This window comes from Gavialis gangeticus, unplaced genomic scaffold, assembly GCF_001723915.1.
Source record: "Gavialis gangeticus isolate Ggan-Ray unplaced genomic scaffold, GavGan_comp1, whole genome shotgun sequence".
NCBI lineage: Eukaryota > Metazoa > Chordata > Crocodylia > Gavialidae > Gavialis > Gavialis gangeticus.
The window spans coordinates 38,972,629-38,992,116 of record NW_017728996.1 but is presented as its reverse complement, the minus strand read 5'-3'; the positions used below and the strand labels follow the sequence as shown (position 1 = coordinate 38,992,116).

General features: G+C 41.5%; 1 protein-coding gene across 3 annotated transcripts; it reads left to right on the top strand.

Moving 5' to 3' along the window:
- Positions 1-2,084: 2,084 nt before the first annotated feature.
- MCEE (methylmalonyl-CoA epimerase) lies at positions 2,085-19,298 on the top strand. Of its 3 annotated transcripts, none has more exons than XM_019504345.1 (3): positions 2,085-2,176; positions 12,195-12,535; positions 19,004-19,298. In XM_019504345.1, exons 1-3 carry the CDS (start codon positions 2,137-2,139, stop codon positions 19,154-19,156), a joined length of 534 nt encoding a protein of 177 aa, XP_019359890.1. In that variant the 5' UTR covers positions 2,085-2,136; the 3' UTR covers positions 19,157-19,298. The 3 variants fall into 3 exon arrangements, with proteins under 3 accessions (XP_019359890.1, XP_019359891.1, XP_019359889.1); XM_019504346.1 differs by lacking the exons at positions 2,085-2,176; positions 19,004-19,298 and adding exons at positions 3,073-3,424; positions 12,720-12,787; XM_019504344.1 differs by lacking the exon at positions 2,085-2,176 and adding an exon at positions 3,077-3,424.
- The last annotated feature ends 190 nt before the right edge of the window (positions 19,299-19,488 follow it).

Below are 19,488 nucleotides of genomic sequence, written 5' to 3'. Positions count from 1 at the left end.
GACCTCGCCAGTGCAGGCCCCGTGCCTCCGTCCCCGCCCACTTACCGGAAGAAGAGAGGAAAACACCACCAGTCAAACTCTGCTTTGTGACTACGTAAACAGCCTTGACGTAGGAGCTTCAGCAGGGGATTGAGTCTATCTTCTCTGTAGGTTGCAAGCTTCTCTGCAGCTGTTACACTCTTAAGATTCAGTAATATCTGTTATATGCTTGTTATATGTGAACTTCTGTCTGCAGAGGTTAATACATGCTGAGGTTACACACATCATTATGTAAATATGGTACTGGCCTGTCCCCTGACTTGCCTCAGCCTTCTTATAAACCCTCCAGTGCATACTGCCTATGGGGCATAAGGAAGAAGGAACTGGGAATAAGGAAACGGCTACAGCCTTGTTGCCTGCTGTGCCAGCGGAGCAAAGCTTTACAGTGCACAAACCATTCACACTACCTGCAAAGACTCCTTCACCCATACTTTCAACTTCACTCAGAGCTTTCCACATTCTCCTATAGGAAGAGGAGCATAAATATTTATACCATCATTTCTAACACAGCAGTTAGCTAATTATTGGGTATTGTAGTTTATTTCAATAAGAAGGAGAAATGTCTTGATACAATCCTGTTTATATACAAGGAATGTACAAAGTCCAATTTTCTGGTATGGAGTAGGAATCACCAGCTCCATACCTAGACTCCTGGCAGCCCCAGGGAAACTTTTAGTATTGGGACCCCCTTCACCAGAGATAATGATAATAATAATCAGACAACATAAAAAAATATATATCATTTTCATGTCCCTTTTCTGTCTGGGTCCTGGGCGGCTGCCTGGTTTGCCCATACCTGTGTTCGGCCCTGGGAATGACAAGTTAGCTTTACTTATAGCTCCAAGTCTCTTTCATCCAATTTTTTACCTAAAAATCTCTCCCCTTTTTCTTCAGAGTCATACTACACCGGCTTTTGTGGCTGTATATGAGTTTTTTTAACACCTCCTAAATGCCAGTACTATTCCTTCCATACAAAGAACCCCAGCACCCTGCCCTGATCCATAGCTCCCAATGATCTGTCGGTTGTGTGTGTAAATATCCTTTAAAAAAATTCAGGGTCCAAAACCTGCATTTTCTGCATCAGTTTCCATGCCCAACCTTGTGAACTCTTACACATGTATAGAGCTTTATGTGCATGAAGAGATAGGGGGTTACCCATGAGCAAAAAATAACATGTTAACTTTTTGTTCATGGGTAACCCCCCAAATTATTGTAAGACAGAGACTCAGGAATCTAAGTATTGCAAAACTGGAAAGAGAAATCCCAAGGGTTAGTAACACAGCAGGTTTCTCTGTACAAGCCAGGAGAAAAGCACCAAGTAAACAAGACCCAGTAACCTGTAAACCAGCACTTAATAGGATTCTTTTGACAACATGAAGCGTTATCAGTCAAGAAACAGGACGCTGCCTCTCATCTGGCAAGTTTTCCAGTACTGGTGCAGGAGTGGGCCTCTGCTAGAGGACAGGATTTTCATTGCCTTTCTGACCCTGTGATTCTCAAAGCGGGTGCCCTGAAACCCTGGGCTATCCTGGGGGTCACAGGATGCCATGTGATGTTAGCACAGTTAGGCGTGCAAGCGATGAACCTGGAGATTTCAAACAGGAATCGAGAGCAGCCAAGCCCTTCTGACCTGCTCAGGTTTGCCTCCATCCCTGGAGGCGGCCTTGAGTCTATACGGGGTGCCTCGCATCAAAAAAGGTTGAGCACCACTGTTCTCCGGGAAGGCGTGGGGGTCTGTCCTTGAGTGAGCTCTGCTGGGGCTTTGCAGGACCTGGTGGCTTAGGTCCCTCGGGTTGCTTAGCCCAATGTGAGGGACGATGTAAACAGGGTTCAAATTACCGGGGAGCTCGGGGGGCTGAGCCTCCCATAACAGAGGCCCTGTAAGATTTGATAACCATAACTGGGCAGGTTTTTTTTTTTTTGCAGACCCCCCTCCCCAAAGTCAGTGTCCTTCCATCCATCCCTGACGGCAGGGACCTGACCAGGGAGGACTGTTGTTGCCCTGCTAGGTTTCTTCCCAGAACAACTCCGCAGAGCTGCGCCCTGTCCGCGGCAGAGGCTGTCGATAAAGTTGGCTTTGAATGACCTGCGGCCAAGATGGCGGCGCCCACAGGGAGAGCGGTGGCTGGCGCGGCGCGTGAGTGGGTCTCGCTGCAGCGCGGGGCCGGGGCCGGGGCCGGACGGACGTGGGGCCCCGCTGCCCCTCGCGCAGGACGGCTCCTTTCCGCGGCTGGGCCCGGGTTAGCGACTGCACTGGGGGGAGGGGGCTGCTGCCACAGGCACGTCCTTGGCCTTGGTGGCATCTGCTGGACGTAGTGTCCCCAGCCGGGAGGCGGCTGCAGCGGCGGGCGGGCAGCCGGGGGTCGGCGGAGACTTGCGAAGCTGGTGGTGCGAGCCCGGCGGGGAGGGCTTCCCTCGTGCACGCCCGCCCGGACCCTCCGCCATCGGGGCAGCTTTCCTGCGCGAGGCCTGGGGAGGGAAATCGCCCCTCCGCCGCCAAACGCCTGTGGCTGCCTTTGCCGCCTTCATTTGTACCAGCCTTGTGCAGCTTAAGTCCTCCTGTTCTTGCTGCCTGCCCAAACCTGCTGCAGTGTGATTGATGGTCTCTCCTGGGAGCCAGCCGTCTGAATCAGTGTGTCAAAACCGTGTTATTTTGCTTGATTAACCGAGGACTTGATCTGGAGCAGGGGCTGTTGAATGCCAGGCATGGCCCTGCCTAGGGGGGTGTTTGATAAGGGAGCTGAGGCTCGGTGCCTGGGTCTCCTCTAGGGCCAGGTCTCATCTATGCCCCTGAGTATATAAGGGGTGCACCAGGCTGTGGGAAAACAGTTGTTCACCAGGGCTCCCCAAGGTCTAACGGCCACAAACTTACGGTGGTGTAAGAACTGACTCTGGACTCATTCAAAAAATGTCTGGATGCTTATCTTGCCGGGATCGTTTGACCCCAGCAGACTTTCTGCCTATGGCAGGGGTTGAACTGGATGATCCCGTGAGGTCCCTTCTAGCCCCTAATGTCTATGAAATCTATGTCAAGGGCAGGATCCTGGGCTGCAGCAAAAAGGTGCTTAACCCATGGGAGAGGGGCCACCTTGCTGATCCCAGAGAGAACCTAGAGTCCTCGAGGCGATTCTAGCGTACATTAGAGAAGCCTGAAGGCCAGTGTAAAGTGTGGCTGCTACTATCCCTAACGGTCATTGGTCCTTTAAGATTGCTGGGCTTTAGAAATAACAGGCCATGGTCCATTTGTGCTTGTGCCAGTGTGTGGAAGGCAGTGTTGGATATTTTGTTATGCCTTAATGCCACATGAGGGACCCTCTGTTAGCTAGAATGTGGCTTCACTCGGGGACACAAATGAATTGGGTGCAACTGATTAACTGGTGTCAGGGTATGTAACTTGATTCGCATGGCATAGATTTGATCATGTACTTTGATGTTGACCGGTGAAATAATAACTGAATTCAAAAGGTAGTCTAAATACATGCAGGAGTGAACCATTAAACATTTCAAAAGGTACTGAAAGGTTGAAGCAAGTGACATGACATACATTATATAATCTTTGTGAAATGTAGGTGAAAGCAATTTTCTCTAAATGGTAATATTTCAGAAATGTCAGCAGAAAATTGGATATTTTTGGCTATCTCTAAAATATAGAATAAAATAGGTCTTCAGGGCTCCCTATTGAGTGCAATGCTGACTATATTGCTGATTTAAAAAAAAACATTTACCAGAGGTTTAAAAACTATGTATACTGCATTATGAGATTGGAAGGAAGGCACTTTTGTGGTTTGACAGTTAGTTAAAAGATAGGAAGCAAAGGGTAGGGCTAAACTGGGTGGGCAAAATACTGCCCATGAGCTGGATCTGGCCCATTGATTTTGTCCAGCCTACAGCAGGTCCCCTCGCCCTGCCCAGTCCAGACCATGGTTCATGTAGGGCACAGCCCAGGCTGTGGCTCATGTAGCTGGTCCCACTACCTCTAGGCATTCAGCGGTGCTAGGTGGTGCAGTGGCTGGGCTCACTTTCTGGCAGCAGCCGCTTCATCTGGCTGCTGCCCATGCACCCTGGCCTGTTCATCCCATACCCACTGCTGTCTGGGCAGATGGGATGGGGCTGCAGTCAGGCAGGGAGTAGCATCTGGGAGTGGGAGAGTTGCAAAGGGTGCCAGTTCTGTGGACAGGGACATACAGCGAGTGGATCATGGCCCTGCCCTGTGCTGTCACTGCCTCAAGGTCCCTGCCCTGCCCATCCATCCTGCTCCCAGATGCAGCTCCCCATCACCTGTGGCCACCTCTCATCCTCCTGGCTGTGTGCCCTGCCCATGCAGGTCCCAGGCAGTCTCCACGGAGTCGGTGAAAGTGTGGGGCCAGGGCCCAGGGCAGTGCTACAGTCTGCTCCCTGCATACCCCTGCCTGCAGAACCAGTGCCTGTCACAGGGACTTGCAGGGAGTGGATTGACTCTGCCCCAGCCCTGTGGTGTCATGGCCCTGTGATCCCAGTTCTGGGTCAGCCCTACCCACCATCCGGCTCTCAGATGCCACTCCCCAGTGCACCTGTGCCTCCATCTCAGTCTCCCAGCTCAGCACTAAGCAGAACCACTCTGAGGAGTTTTGCCAAGCTGTTGTGGGGAGAGGGTGCAGTGCTGCTAACCTAGCCTGCGGTAGTTCACCCAAACTCCCTAAGTTTCCCTCTGGCCCAAATAATTGCCCACCTCTAGGTTAAATGCTCACTTTTCAGGATGGAAGGGGGTCAAATGTGGGGTCCCACAGGGATCTTTGCTGAGCCCTGTTTTGTTCAACAGTGACCTGGAAGTGGGGATGCACAGTAACATCAAGTTTGCAGATGAAACTGAATTATTCTGTATAGTCCGGTTCCAAGCTGACTGAGAGGAGCTGCAGAAAGGTCTCACTAAGCTAAGTGAGTGAGTTTAAAAAAAAAAAAGGCAGGTGAACTTCAGTGTCAACAAGTGCCAGGTAATGCACCTGGGGAAAAATAACCCCAGGTATACATAATGCTGGGTTTTGAATTAGCTATTACAACTTGGGAAAGAAACCTTGAAGTTTTTGTAGACTGTTCCCTTAAAACATTAGCTTGGTGCGTGCGTTGACCAAAAGAGTCTATAAAATGTTAGGCATCATTAAGGAAGGAATTGAAAACAAAATGGAGAGCATCATCATGCCACTACACGAATACATGGTGCGCACACGTTTTGAGCCGCACGCTGCATTCTGGTCCCCACATCTTTAAAAGGATGTAATAGAACTAGAAAGGTACAGAGAAAGATGATTAAAATGACCAGGGGCCGGGAGCAGTTGCCATACCAGGAGAGGCCAGAAAAGGCTAGGACTCTTCAGTTTGGAAAGGAGAAAGTTATAAGGGTGAGCGGGGGGGAAACAATAGATGTAAAAAATCATGAAGGTCATGGACCAAATGCACAGGGAACTTGTTCTTTATGTCCCAGACTGCTAGCACTAGGGGACACCCTCTGAAATTAGTAGGTGACAGATTTACAGCTCAGGAGAGACTACTTATTTATGCAACATAGTTAATTTGTGGAATTCATTGCCACAGGAGGTGGTGGAGGCAGATAGTTTAGCCAAGTTTTAGAGAGGGATTATATAAATTTATGGATGATGGATCTGTTGAGCTGAATGATTGGAAATGTTTCCTCTGGCATCTTTAAATCAATAATGATGGATGCCAGGAGGATATTGAATAGATCACTCTGGATGTATCTAGTTCAGTGCTGTCTTTAGCATCCACCCCTGCCATTGTTGGAGATGGACCATTTCTCTGACCCAGGATGTCACTTCTTATGTTCTTATTGGAAGAAGAAATGCATACAAGAATTTAGCTATGCACGTTCAGTATTGGTAAATCTAGCAACCAGGAAAGATGCTTCAATCCAAATAGTCATTATCTCTCTAAACAACAAGCAGTGAGCCCATTGTCCATCTTAAGTGGGGAAAAAATTGGGCAGAACTCCATTTGACTCACTGGAGAAACATTTGTGTAAGCAAAGAGCCTATCCCAGAATAAAAAAACAGTTACTAAAAGAATGTAAACTTTAGAATATTTATTTATTTATTTTTGTGAAATGCACAGAGTTTTTGGTATCTTTTTCTTGAAACCTGGAAGTGACAGGGCATAGTTCAGCAAATAGGTTTACTAAAAAGTTTTATGATTTTTGCATTGCGTGTTCCTTTTTTGATTCTTGTTTGTGCTGCTTCCTAATTTGAAAGTGAGGAACTGAAACAGGAAGATGAACAAATATTGGAGTTCTAAACAACATTCAAGTGCTTGTGTACTTAAAACAACATTGATAAGTATCTCCCTTACCTATCTTAATTTTGACTTGCATTAATATCTATGGGTTTAAAATTAGAACTGTATGGATGTCAAGAAGTGTACCGAGCAAGACTTGTATACCATTTCCATCTTGAATAAATTAAATGCATCAGATTTTTTAGACTGAGGAAAAGTTGAAAAAGTCTGTGAAAAAGCAAAAACCCTCCATATTCACGTGGAAAAAAATATTTCATGTTCTGTTGTCCAGCTTTCTTCAAAGGAGAAGGAAATCTAATAAAATATTTCTAAATGTGTACAAGTTTAAAGGATTTTAAAATTACTTTCCCTGCACTGGAATAGTGGGAACAGTCTTTCTTTCTCCGTGTTAATCTGGTGTTAAATCAGTTAAAGTCTTGCTAAATTCTGGCCACAAATGCTGAGCAATTTTTCAAATGGTACACACATCTATGCTTCTCAGACACAGCTGCATGTATTTAATTGGTAAGTAAAACTCATCATCTTTTTTTATCTACAGCATAGCCGTTTTAAGACACCATTTCATCTTCAGAATTGCTACTTAAGAATTATTAAAATAACAACACAAAGAATATAGAACACTGGAATTTCCATACATCCAATGCAACAGCAAAAGAATAATAAGTAGAACCGAGAGAGAATTGTCTGGAAGAGATTCTGGATGAAATCCTGGTCCTATTGTAGTTAATTGAAAGACTTCCATACGCCTCGGAGATCTGGGGTTTCACACTCTGCTTTTATGCTTTATTTACATAGATTGGAGGAGACGGCGAAGTGCCAGTTATCAGTGTGCTTGCTCCGTGTGAAGGTCTAGTAAGTAATTGATGTTTCAGAGTGGTTAGCCACAGAGCAGCACAAGTAGATGGAAATAAGTATTCATATTCTAGTCTATTTTGCCACTCCAAAGACTTCTGAGCAGACTTTATTTTCTGTATTACATTTATTCTCTTGAATTATACGCATTATCCCTATCAGATATTTGGCTCATATACAGGCCCCACCCCCAATTTGTCAACTGTAGCTCCACTAGTCATAAAATTTTCTTTAAGCTAGTAGCTTTTTGCTTGGCTTTGCACCCATAAGTCTGTATTTGGTGAACTAAAACTCTAAGTGTCTTGTACGTGGAATGAACCCAGGTCTTGCAGGAAAGAATGAAGACTCGCTTAAGTTTTAAACTGCAGCTACTATTAACCTTCTATTTGTTAGAGGAGAGAGTGAGCCTGAAGAATACATAAGCCAAGCTATTATTCCTGTAGTACAAAGTCGAAGTCTCACCGTGTCCTTGGCACAGTCTCATAGCAATATGGCACAGTTGGAGATGTGAAGACTTTGAGAATGCATTAAATGCTTCTAGTACATTATTGTACACCTTCTAGAGGTGCCTTAAACATCTACAAACCCCCATCTCTGTCAGCATTTAGGAAAAAAAATTCTAGAGTCTGCTGTCAAATCTGATTTTCTGGTTTTGGTTGTATTTAATCAATTCAGCCATATTTCTGTACCCCTCTCCTTTTTTTTTTTCTTTAAATGCCATCTATGAGTAACATGAATACATTCATTCCTTACCATCAGCCTCACATATTATATTTATATTTCATTATTGGGGGCAAAAAATTACTTTTTTTTTCTTTCTTTTTTTTTTAATTGAGAAATGGTTTTTTGAATCACCAGTTTGTTTGTTTTGTTGTTTTTTTGCTCAAGAAGTAGGACCAGAGGACTCCATTGATTCTTTTAGGGACCTCCCCATGTACATATAAATGTTATCTAAAAATCATGTAAATTTCATGGTAGTAAGAATCAAAATGCCTAAGAGTTTTAACTGGGAAGATTTTGAAAAAGTTAGGTCCTATTTTTGATGGTCTCTCACTTAGATTATCAGTAGTACTGCTGTTTTGACTTCTGGTTTGAAAGGGAGTAAGTCAAGTAAATCCAAGCTCAAAGCATTATTCACTTTATCATTAAAATTTGTTCTTTTAAGAGGAGATTAAAGATTCTAATTTTTCCTGTATTTTTCATTTGATTTTTTTCAATCAAACTATTTATACAATATTTTAATATATTCTAAAACACAATTTTCATCTTTTTCTACTTGTGTTCTGATCTAGGTATTATAATTTTCTTTACTGTTTTGTTTTATTTTAAGCTAGCCTTTCTTAGTCTTTAATATTTTACTATAGGAATATAAACAAACCCTGAATATTCCAGTCTATAGGTTATCTTTTTGAACACGTAAGGCAGCCCGAAATGTTCATATGGCCAGACTGTACATTTGTGTATAGTCGTATTCATGATAGGGTTAGTGGCTTGTTTCCAGAAACCATCTGCAAAGTCATGGTGTTAAAGCAAGATCAGTGATGGTCAGTCTTCCAAGATTCTTGGGTCTTGTGTTAACAAGTATGTGTTTCGCAATTTCACATGCTTAAAACTCTCCAAGCAGTGATTTAAACCTATGTCCCAGTGCCTATCAGTTAAGTCTGGCAGGAACACTGTTACAAATTTAGACATTCTTAGGAAGATAAGTGGAAATGAGAGGTCAGTATTTGGAAGAATGAAAACAAGGCATTTGCTGTAGGTGACTTGATGGTTGGCTTTCTCCACTATAAAGGCTTGACCCAGCACCCACAGCAGTCAAAGGCAAAGGTTCTATTTACTTCTGTACCAGGAGTGTGAAACATGTAGGTCAGATCTGGTTCAGAGTCCTGTTATCTAGCCCTGGTGTTGCCTCTGTGTCTGAATTGACCTAGACCGACTCTGTGGGCAGGGCCTGGGACATGTGGCACATGTGGTGCCTGTTTCAGCTGCTCTGGGAATCCAGTGCATGTGTTGTCTACCCCAATGCTCTGGAATGTGCAGTGTCTGCTCCAGCCAGTCCAGGATCTGTGCTGCACATAGTGAGCATAGGTATCATGTACAGTGTAAGGCCTAGATCTGATGGAGCAGGCACAGTGTATGGCATGGATCCGGGATATGCAAAGCCCTCATGCTGGAGCAGGTACTGCATGCAGTGTGACACTTGCCCTGGCACTCTAGGATGCATATCGCACATAGCCTGGATCCTAGAGCTGTCAGAGCTGGTGCTGCAGGGAGTGGGTCTGGCATGGGCGGGGAGGGTCCAACCATGGACTGGCTCCATGTGACTCATCCAGCCCACAGGGCCAGACAAGTTTTGACACTTCTGTTTTATACCATAAGATCAAGACCTAGGGCAGTACTGAATCCCTTTTCTGCAGTACTGTTCCCTTCCCTCATTCTGTAGATGTGGTAAGAGCAGCATGGCTGTGCAATTCGTGCAACTTCTCTTCCTTTTCCTTGCCCCCAGTTTTTAAATCTGAAGACATCACAATCTAGGATCCATTATGGCAAACCACTATTCATAACTATGACATACTTCCTTTAAGCTGCTTATATAGCCAAGGTTGTAACTGAGCAGCTACCAAAGTACTTGATGAAATCACTTCATAGTGAACCATCTACAGGCAAAGTCAAAATGTCCAGGTATTGGATTGGGGGTGGGGAGTGTAAAAGAAAATTGTAGCATTCTTTTTTCTGGGGACAAATACATGCTGTAACAGGAGATGAGTCCACAGCAAGTTATAGTTCAACAGTGCCTTCAATGAGTAATCCAGAAAGAAAGCTCAAGTATTATAATTGTGCAGATATTATTTCTTGTGTCAGTGACATTTTCCATAATTAAGTTTTCCTAGAACATTTTATTCATTTTCATCAACCACTTCTGTCATATGATCATCCAGTATTTAGTGATCTTTTGCTTAAGTTTTGTGCTTAATTCCACAATGTTTCTTTTATACACTGGGAGAAATATAGCTGTTTGCATAAATAGAAATGTTTTTGAGGCAGCATACAGGTTTCCCTGCCTTTATACAGTACGTGTGTTCCTGGAAAATGGCGCATAACTCAAATTCACATAAAGGGAACTCACTTTACAATGTAACAAATAGAGATATGTTCCAAGACCTTTACTGGACTGACCCTCAGACCCATTTCTACAAGACAATTTTGGTACTCGCCAACAGCAGGCAGTACATACAAGCACAGGGTGGTGGTGAAGTGGGGATGGCAACTACAGAAACACGTGTTGCAGACAACTGGTGAGGAGCACAGATCTACACAGGAGACTATATTTTGGTGCATGTCACTTCCACAATATTCGCCTCATAAAGCAGCTGACTGTGGGCTTCTACCACACTAATTACATAAGAGTGAATTTACCTTGCATATAACAAGTTTTTGGTATAAAAGTTATCGCATAAGAATGAATTCGCACATACAGAACCCTCATAAAGTGAGGGAAACCTGTACTCTTAAAATGGCAATGCCAGACCCTGTATTCTGAAAAGAAATAACATTGTTATGCTCTTTCTAGCTTCAAAACATTTCACAGACATTAACTTTTGATCTTGAAACAGACTTATGAAATTAATTATTACTCCATATATGGATGTGGAAACTGACAGAAGTAGGAGGACTTCCCAAGTTTTAAGAGGGAATGAATGGGGAGAAGGAATGACACTTGAAAGTTCTTGGCTCCACTTCTTGTGTTTGAGCTACTAGATGATGTTGGGCCTTCACTTAGCCCCTGACAAGTTACATTTAAGACATGATTTAACAGGTTAATTACACCCTAAATACTAACCTGCGCGCATGTGCAAGTCAATTTAAGGCGTGATAATACAGTAAACAAGTCACAAAGTTATTTGACACATAACATGGACTAACTTTGGCTCATTTGTATCATACCTTAAATTTAATGTGTGGCCACCTGTGTGCTAAACCAGCTGGGTGGCGCACTTTGTTTAATAGTTCCTGGTGCATGGGGAGCCTGGCATCAGTCTATGACAGCCTGATCCTGAAGTCACTGTTTGCTGGGACCTGTCCAACTGGGCAGCATATGTGGTTATATAACTCCCAGTGCACAGGGACACACCCAGATGCCAGGTTCCCCATGTACCAGGAGCTATAAAAGCCACGTCTGGCACTCAGCTGAGCAGCACATGGGTTTTTCTCATCCCCAGTGCATGGGAAGCCTGGGATGGGCTTCAGCAGCATGATCCTGAGTTCCTTGTGCCCGCCACCCAGCTGGGGTTTTGACACAAGCAAGTAAGGCACAGCTGGGATCTGATCATTGATCCTGAAATTGTGTGTTCTGCTGTGCACGTGGCATGGCAGGAGGCCCAATTGTTGGCATTGCTGATTAGATCCCATCATGTCTTCAAGTGAGCATCTTTCAGGGGTTAACTATCTCCTTATGCTAGGAGAGGGGGTGAGTAGTTACTTCCTACTGGGACTTAAATTTTAAGAACAGATCCATTAGTCCATTAGTAATGTTCAGGAGTTTTATAGCCATACTCATGTTTCTGTCTGTCTTAATGGTAAGATTCTGAATGAAATGGAAACAGTGTATAGACCAGTAGTGCATAGCTGGCCTTTACGCTATAAACTTGTACATATAATTGGGAAAATCTCATTTTGATACCAGGCTCAACTGAAGCTTAAAATGAACTTTCTTTTTTTCTATTAGCCTTATTTGAAATGGACAGAGCTGCACATTCATGCTGTAAACTCTTCAGTTACTACCTCTGGATTAATTTAATAGTTTCTGAAAGAATAATAGCTGTTGAACTAATAGCAGGGAGCCATTTCTTTCCTAGTGTTATCTTGCTACCTTTATCTTTAGCATACTGGTGAAATGAGTATGCTAAGTGTAATGACATGGGGTTTATGTAGGCTTCATTAAAGGGGGAAAAGACAGCCATTGATTTTATGTAATTTTGTTCTCCTTAAAAGGATTATAGCAATACTATTCAATTTTACAGGTCTTCTTGCCAGGTTGCAAGCTACTTCTTTCTCAGTCAGAACTTCATCAGCAACAATTTCCTCAGCTGAAAAAGTTCCACGTTCTTTGTGGAAACTTGGCCGTCTCAATCATGTAGCAATTGCAGTCCCTGATTTAGAAAAGGCCCGATCTTTGTACAAAGATGTGTTAGGAGCCCAGGTGAGTGAGACAGTTCCTCTTCCTGAACACGGTGTCTACACTGCTTTTGTGGAGCTGGGAAATACGAAGCTGGAACTGCTGCACCCTCTTGGAAAGAGAAGTCCAATTGCAGGCTTTCTGCAGAAAAACAAGGCTGGAGGAATGCATCATGTCTGCATTGAGGTATTCTAGTTGCGCATTATTTTTTTTAAATACCTTGTTAAAAAGCTGCATATTTTTTCATCTGTATGACCCAAATACAGGAAAATGTGATGCTTGGTTGTTATTTTTGTGGGGATTTCTGTTGAATGAGGCGGGGAAAGTGAACTTGTAGCTTGAAATTTATAGTTCACTTTGACTTTGTCAGGATGCAAGCCTTTTAAGAAAATATACCAAGTTCAAATAATTGATTTCCAGTGCCATGCCTGCAAAATACAAAAGAAATGCATGGAATGCCTTGGGAAAAGGTAACTTTGCAAGTTGCAAGTCCAAGATAGAGACATTACAAGCACTAGAAAAATCTATGCATCAGTTCCTATGTCATCTATATTAGACACCATAATTTGAAACTTATGAGATTTCATTAGTGTCCCTTCTTTTTGGTTTTTATTCACAAGTCAAAAGACAGGCCAAAAAAGGATTGTGGTAATTCTGCAGGGCTGACAGTAATACAGACTTTTTTTCCTCCTTTGCAAGTGAGTCTTGATATATGCAGAATAAAATTGCTGATAAAGTGGTGTCTTGTTGTGGTTTTTTTAAACACACCACAGCTGTGACTATTGAGGAAGAGTATCACAATTTTAAAGTTGTCACTATATATTGCATCTATATACTGTACTTTCTTGCATACAATATGCACCTTCCCTTTCCCCCTCCCCGGTCAGCTCCCTTGTAGAGTAACCAGAGAAGCTGATTTTTTTACACCAGAGATAAAAGCACCCAGCCTTGATTCCTGCCCTACAGTGCAGCAGCTGTGGCGCTATTATCCATGCAGCTGTGGAAGTCAGTTGATTTAATGGTTCACTGTTAAAAACTGTAGAATAAAGAACAACCATCTCTCCTTTTTAATGGTCTTCCTTTATAAAGGAGATGGTTGTTCCACTACTTAAATTAACCTTTCTTAGGACAATTTCATTGTCTATCAGCTACTCCTGGTTTCTTGTATTATTTCATAATCCTGGAGACTGTTTATCTCTCTTCAAAATCAGAAAAGAAAAATGTGAACCACTTGTGGGCCAGTCTTCAGCAGAATCTAGGTTTTGGCTTTACTTAAGTAGTAAAGGGAGGGTGAGTGAGCTGAAGACTAGGCTCTGTCACTGCTCTATGCAGCTGTAACTCTGGAAAAGTCTTGTTTGTGAAAGGCAGAATGAAGTGAAAAGTGCATATTATATTCTGGGGCATATAATATGCAATGAAATATGGAGTATGTATATATAATGAATTCCTCATGGTTTATAGGTTCTTGTCTTGCAAATACATGCGTGCTTAACCTTGTGCGTGCATGCAGTCCTACTGAACTTTTTAATGGGATTACTGTTGAAACTAAAGTTTAAGTATTCTGTCAGATTGTGGCTATGAACAATTGTGTAGTCAGCTACATAAATGCACAGAAAAATATAAAAAACTGTATATATGCAGCATAGCCAAGTCTTCCCCTACACTGAGTCCTAATATTGTCACAGTAGATATTGGGTGAAAAGAAACCAGCCTAACCGCCCTATAAAAGACTGGTATCTCAAATCTACTTACTCAAATTTTCCATTCAAAACTTTTAACAGACAATTTTATAAGTGTGTGTTAACTTTTTTCCCATAAGGTTAGCCTGAATCTGAGTAACTGGTAGTTGGTCTTAACTCTTTTTTTTTTTCACCTAAGATTTATATTTGACTTCCTGTAGAGAATTGATTGCATTAACACCTACTATTTCCCTGATTTTTGAGCCTTCTGTTGTGGTAAACTGATATTTCACCTGCTAATAAGGACAGAAAATACATTGCCATATAGACTTGCTCATTACATAACATCAAAACTTTTGGCTATATTCTCTGTGGCACAAGAAACAAAATCTTTATGGCAGTGGATTGCTGTCAACAAGGAACACCGAGAAATAAAATTGAGTGCTTGGATGGAAGTGCTCCAGTTCTCTGTTGCTATGGAAATTTGTCATTGAATGACTGTAGAATCAATGTAAGTGAAACTTTTGTAACAGAAATCTTTAATTGATTTGGATCTCCTTGCATACATACGCGTTGAAAGATTGTTGTAGCTTTTTGCTATATATGAAAATAATTCACTTAAGTCAAATGTGGGCGCTTTAGTTGTCCCTTATCTTAATGTTCACCTGCTACTCCAGTACTAAGATGGCTTGGCAAAACTGAGGAGGAAATATTGCTCATAGTTATACTTGTATAGTCCTTTCATTAAAGGAGGTCACAAAAAATTCTACAGCCAAAAGCAATATTGTGAGGTCTTTCTGCTTTATAAAGCAGTGCAGTGAATAAAAATATATTCAACTGAGCTATTCAAGATTAGACAGTCACTCAATGGTATGGGAAAGCATAAAAGCCATGAGTGGTGACATTGTCACATGCTTTACCCACTACATGTCCTACTTCCAAGTATGAATATTTATATGTAATATGAATAATATATGTAATGTAATATAATTGCAGATTCTGTTTTCACAATTCATATAAGCATGGTAATCCTGGGCTGTATTTATTTTGCACACAAGCCTTGCTAACACATTAAACAGGATAACTAATTAATTGCATAACTCCATCCTGATGATAAGATGGAATCAACATGCCTGAGTAGAGAAGGGGAGTGATTTGCTTCTGAATAGCAATCTATGATTATGACAAATGTTAGGTTTAAGCCTGCTGAATTTTAAGAGGAGATAATTTGGCAGCATCTTATGCATGACGGGGGAGAGGGGGAAGGCAAAATTAAACAGTACATAAAAAGACATGCTTTCATTAGCTGTTCTTTTTTTCTACTTATTTCATTGACTGCATCTCTTTAATAAGGTTTTTTTTGAATCATTCACAAACTGATTGGCCGGTTCCTTTTCAGAAAAATGAAGATTTTTTTCTCAGAGAGCTGGTCCTCCTTCTGTTTTACAAATAGTAAGGTGGGGGAGGTGAGGAAAAAGGATCTTAAGCCCCAATCCCTTACTTATAGATGTGCTTTATCTTTACCACAGACACTTTTCAGGATGGAGGGAGGTCAGGAGTGGGGTTGTACAGGGATCTGTGATGGGCCCTATTTTATTTAACAGTTTCCTCAAGGACCTGGAAGTGGGGGTGCACAGTCATATCTAGTTTTTAGGCGATACCAAATTATTCTGGGTAGTCAAATCCCAAGCTGACAGAGAGGAGTTGCAGAAAGATCTCACTTAAGCTAAATGAGTGAGTTTTAAAAAAATGGCAGATGAACTTTAGTGTCAACACGTTCAAGGTAATGCACCTAGGGAAAAATAACCTCAAATACATACACAGTGCTGGGTTCTGAACTAGCTATTACACTTAGGAAAGAAACCGTGTAATCATTGTAGAATGTAGATTGTTCCCTAAAAACATCAGCTCAGTGTGTGTTAGCAATCAACCCCCCTCCTAAAAAGGGCTAGGACCCTTCAGTTTGGAAGGGAGAAGGGATATGATAGATGTTTAAAAATGATGAAGGGTATGGACCGAGCAAATTTTTCCAAGTCCCAGAATACTAGAACTAGGGGGCATCTGTTGAAATTAGTAGGGGACAGATTTATGGGACTTCACAGTGGATTGTCAAATGGAGAGGCCGCTATCCTTTTAAAAATGCTGTTTTAGTTATCCAGCAATTTTAATCAAATTAATATATTTCCAGTTTCTATAAAATTGGATATCTATTGCATTTTCTCACATATCTTTTTACCCTCAAAACCAGTTGCTGGATCTACTGTGCATGTCATATGTGAGAAATACAGAGGTGGAAATTGCTCTTACCCGGCAAAAGTGAAAGTAAAATCTGCCTGCAACTCTCAAGAGTAGAACAATGAGCAGGTCCAGCTCCCTAGTTCCTGCTACTCTGTTGCTTTCCACAAGGAAAGATCTTTTTTTTTTCCTCTCTTTCCCCCTCTCCCCCCACTTCATTCTGCCTTTCAAAAACAAGGTGCATATTTTTATTCCAGGGCATGTTGTATGCAAGTAAATACGGTACTTGCAATTATTCAAGAAGTTAAAAGGAAGTTGAATTAATTCTCTGTAAATGGTCAGTAAGCTGAATTGCTATGCAGAGCTAATAGCAAAATGTGAAAGACTATAGCAACTTAGCAAAGTAGGGGGTTGAGAAGGTAGGAGGTATGTGATAAGACTTGGAGGGAAAAACCCTTCTAAGTAATAGAAATAGTGACACTTTGGTTACAGGTACAAAGAGAAGGAACACGTAGGCATTTTTAAAATGCCTGCATCTACTTTTTAGAATATATCTGTATTGAGAAGCAAGGAAAGTTGCTTGGAGAAACATTTGTTAGCAGCATTGACATATTTTGTATAGAGTCTGATTTGGCAGGAGACCTGTGACCTTTCCTACTGCAGAAGCTACTAAAGAAAGTTGTTAAAAGGCATGTCATGCTGTTAACTCCTAAAATTAAGAACAGTGGGGCTCTCTCTCATTCCATGTTGGAAAGTACTAAGTTAGAAAAATATATTAGCAAGCCCAATAGGTCAATGGAGCAGAGATCTACAAGAACTCGATACCAATTTATACTACATGAAGGAGGTGAGGTTTTTGGCAGCCAAGCTTTTGCTGCATGAACTCAGGAGACTCTCACTGTTCAAAAATGTCACTAAACAACCCCCCCAAATTAAAACAAGACCGATAAGAAAAGTTTTATGGGCTGCAGGAAACCTTGGATTCCCAGCTCTAGGCAAATGCCAGCTAGCAGCCTTGTTCATACTAGAATAGATGATCCACTGTGATACCCAGGTAAAAACTAGTGCTGTGTAGTAAGCTGATTTTCCATTTTATGGGAGACTCAAATTTAGAAGAATATTATTTTATACAGTAGCACAAAAACTTAAAACTTTGAAAATAAAAAAATAATTTGGGTTCCGTTGTTCAGTTTCAATGTAATTATAACTCTTTAAAACTTCTGAAAATATGGTCATATTAAAGCAACGAATACTTTGAAAAAGTCAGGCTGACCTGAAAAAATAGTCAAGGAAAAAACCATCATTCTGAATTATGGAAATGATCAACCCCCCATAAGTGTGTCAAAATTGATAGCTTTTGCTAAATACATCTACTTCTGACAAAAGTTAGCATTTTTTTTGTATAGCCAAGATAAAATATTTCTGATCAGCTCTAGCTATGATATTTTAACACCTGTTATAGAAAGCAGTTTGAACACCTGGTGGAACAGAAGGGGAATCTGTTTTTCACACATGCACACGCTTATTTTTCTTTATGTAGATACCCCCACAAATGCTCTAGAGTTCAGTTCTGTTCCGTTATTGTCCCCATGGATGTAGTAATTCATTGCAGCTGAGCCCAGGCAGAATTTGCCTTCTGGCTGATTTAGTTGGCCATCTCTGTAGAGAGCAGAGGCAGCTGCGGTGGTTTCTCTGCTCTGGGAATCAACCTGGAGGGGACTACAGTGCACCACAGCATGCATTACACACAGTATCTTATTTTAGGGAATGCTTTACTGTCACATGTTTAAAAGAAGGAGCTTGGTAACAATGTGGATATGACTTTGGCAACTTCAGGATTTCTAAAAACTCTATTAAATAGAAGTATGACTTAATTGAAGTCTACTCCTGCAATCATAAGACATGCTCCCCCCCACCTCCTCCAATTCGCAGGTTTACTCAATCCTCTGCATCCTGGCACCTCTCTTCAAAAACAGCAGCTCTGTTATTTCTGTCCTTTACTGTGTGTTTGAGTGCTAATTTTATTTTTGCATGCACGCAAGGCTCAGTTTGTCAGTATATCAAAAATAAAGCCATTTTACACAACTTCATGCTAGGGCTGTGTTAATTACTGTTCTTTTTTTTTCTTTTGGGTTACCGTGAAATAGTGTGTGTGATGCTGCTGTTATAATTTAAATACATTTGTCCAATAGGAAAAATGGGTCACAGTCTGCTGTGTATTGTTAGCTAGTATTCCTGGTAATTCTCCAAGGTGTCTCTTAGGAGACCAATTTATACCAAACCTTAATCTAACCCAAGAGAAGGATGCATCTAACCCTAGTGGCACTCCCTCACCGGCATTTAATGAGTCTGGAGTCTGTCTTCAATTAGGCAAGATTTTTTGTTTGTTTTTTGGGTTTTTTTGTTAATAATACTGCAAAGCAATATGATATGCTTGTTAGTAATGCAAGGGCTGCTTGCTGGTGGTTTAAATTATATATGAATTCTACATGATATAGTAACTATAAAATCAATGCATTTGCTGCTCATAAAGTAAACCACCTTAAGAAAACATAATTGTTGACTATAACACAGTCACAAGCCTTTGACTATTTACATTGTTGTAAGATTCAATGTAGCTGCATAATTCTAAAAAAAAATAAATGTTACACTGAAATGTGCTGCTTTAACACCATTGTACCCAAGATAGTCTGAAAAACTACTCCAATATTCAAATTATGCACACTTTTTTTTTCATAAGGTGGATGATATAACAGCAGCAGTGGCGGAACTGAAGAAAACAAAGATCCGAATATTGAGTGAAGAGCCTAAAATAGGTGCACATGGCAAACCAGTGATTTTTCTTCACCCTCAGGATTGCCATGGAGTACTTGTGGAACTTGAACAAGCATGAGCTGTGTTACTAATAGCTGAAACTATGAATTAATTGCGAACCTCATTAGATGGTGTCAGGAATTGTAATATGCCTTTCAATGATAAGTCACTGTACAGAATCTTTTTTTGTTGATTAGGTATCTCAGCTCTTGACTACTGAAACATAGCATTGGCTATAGGAGGAACCTAAAGCATTGGTAACCCTCATCATTTGGGGCCATAATTTGTTGTTTTTCTGGTACGGATCTTAAAAAATAATATTAACATTTTGCTCAAATTCCCTTAGACCTGGGCTGACCATATGGACGTCTAGGACATAATACTGGACACTGCCCCCCCCCCTCAAAACAA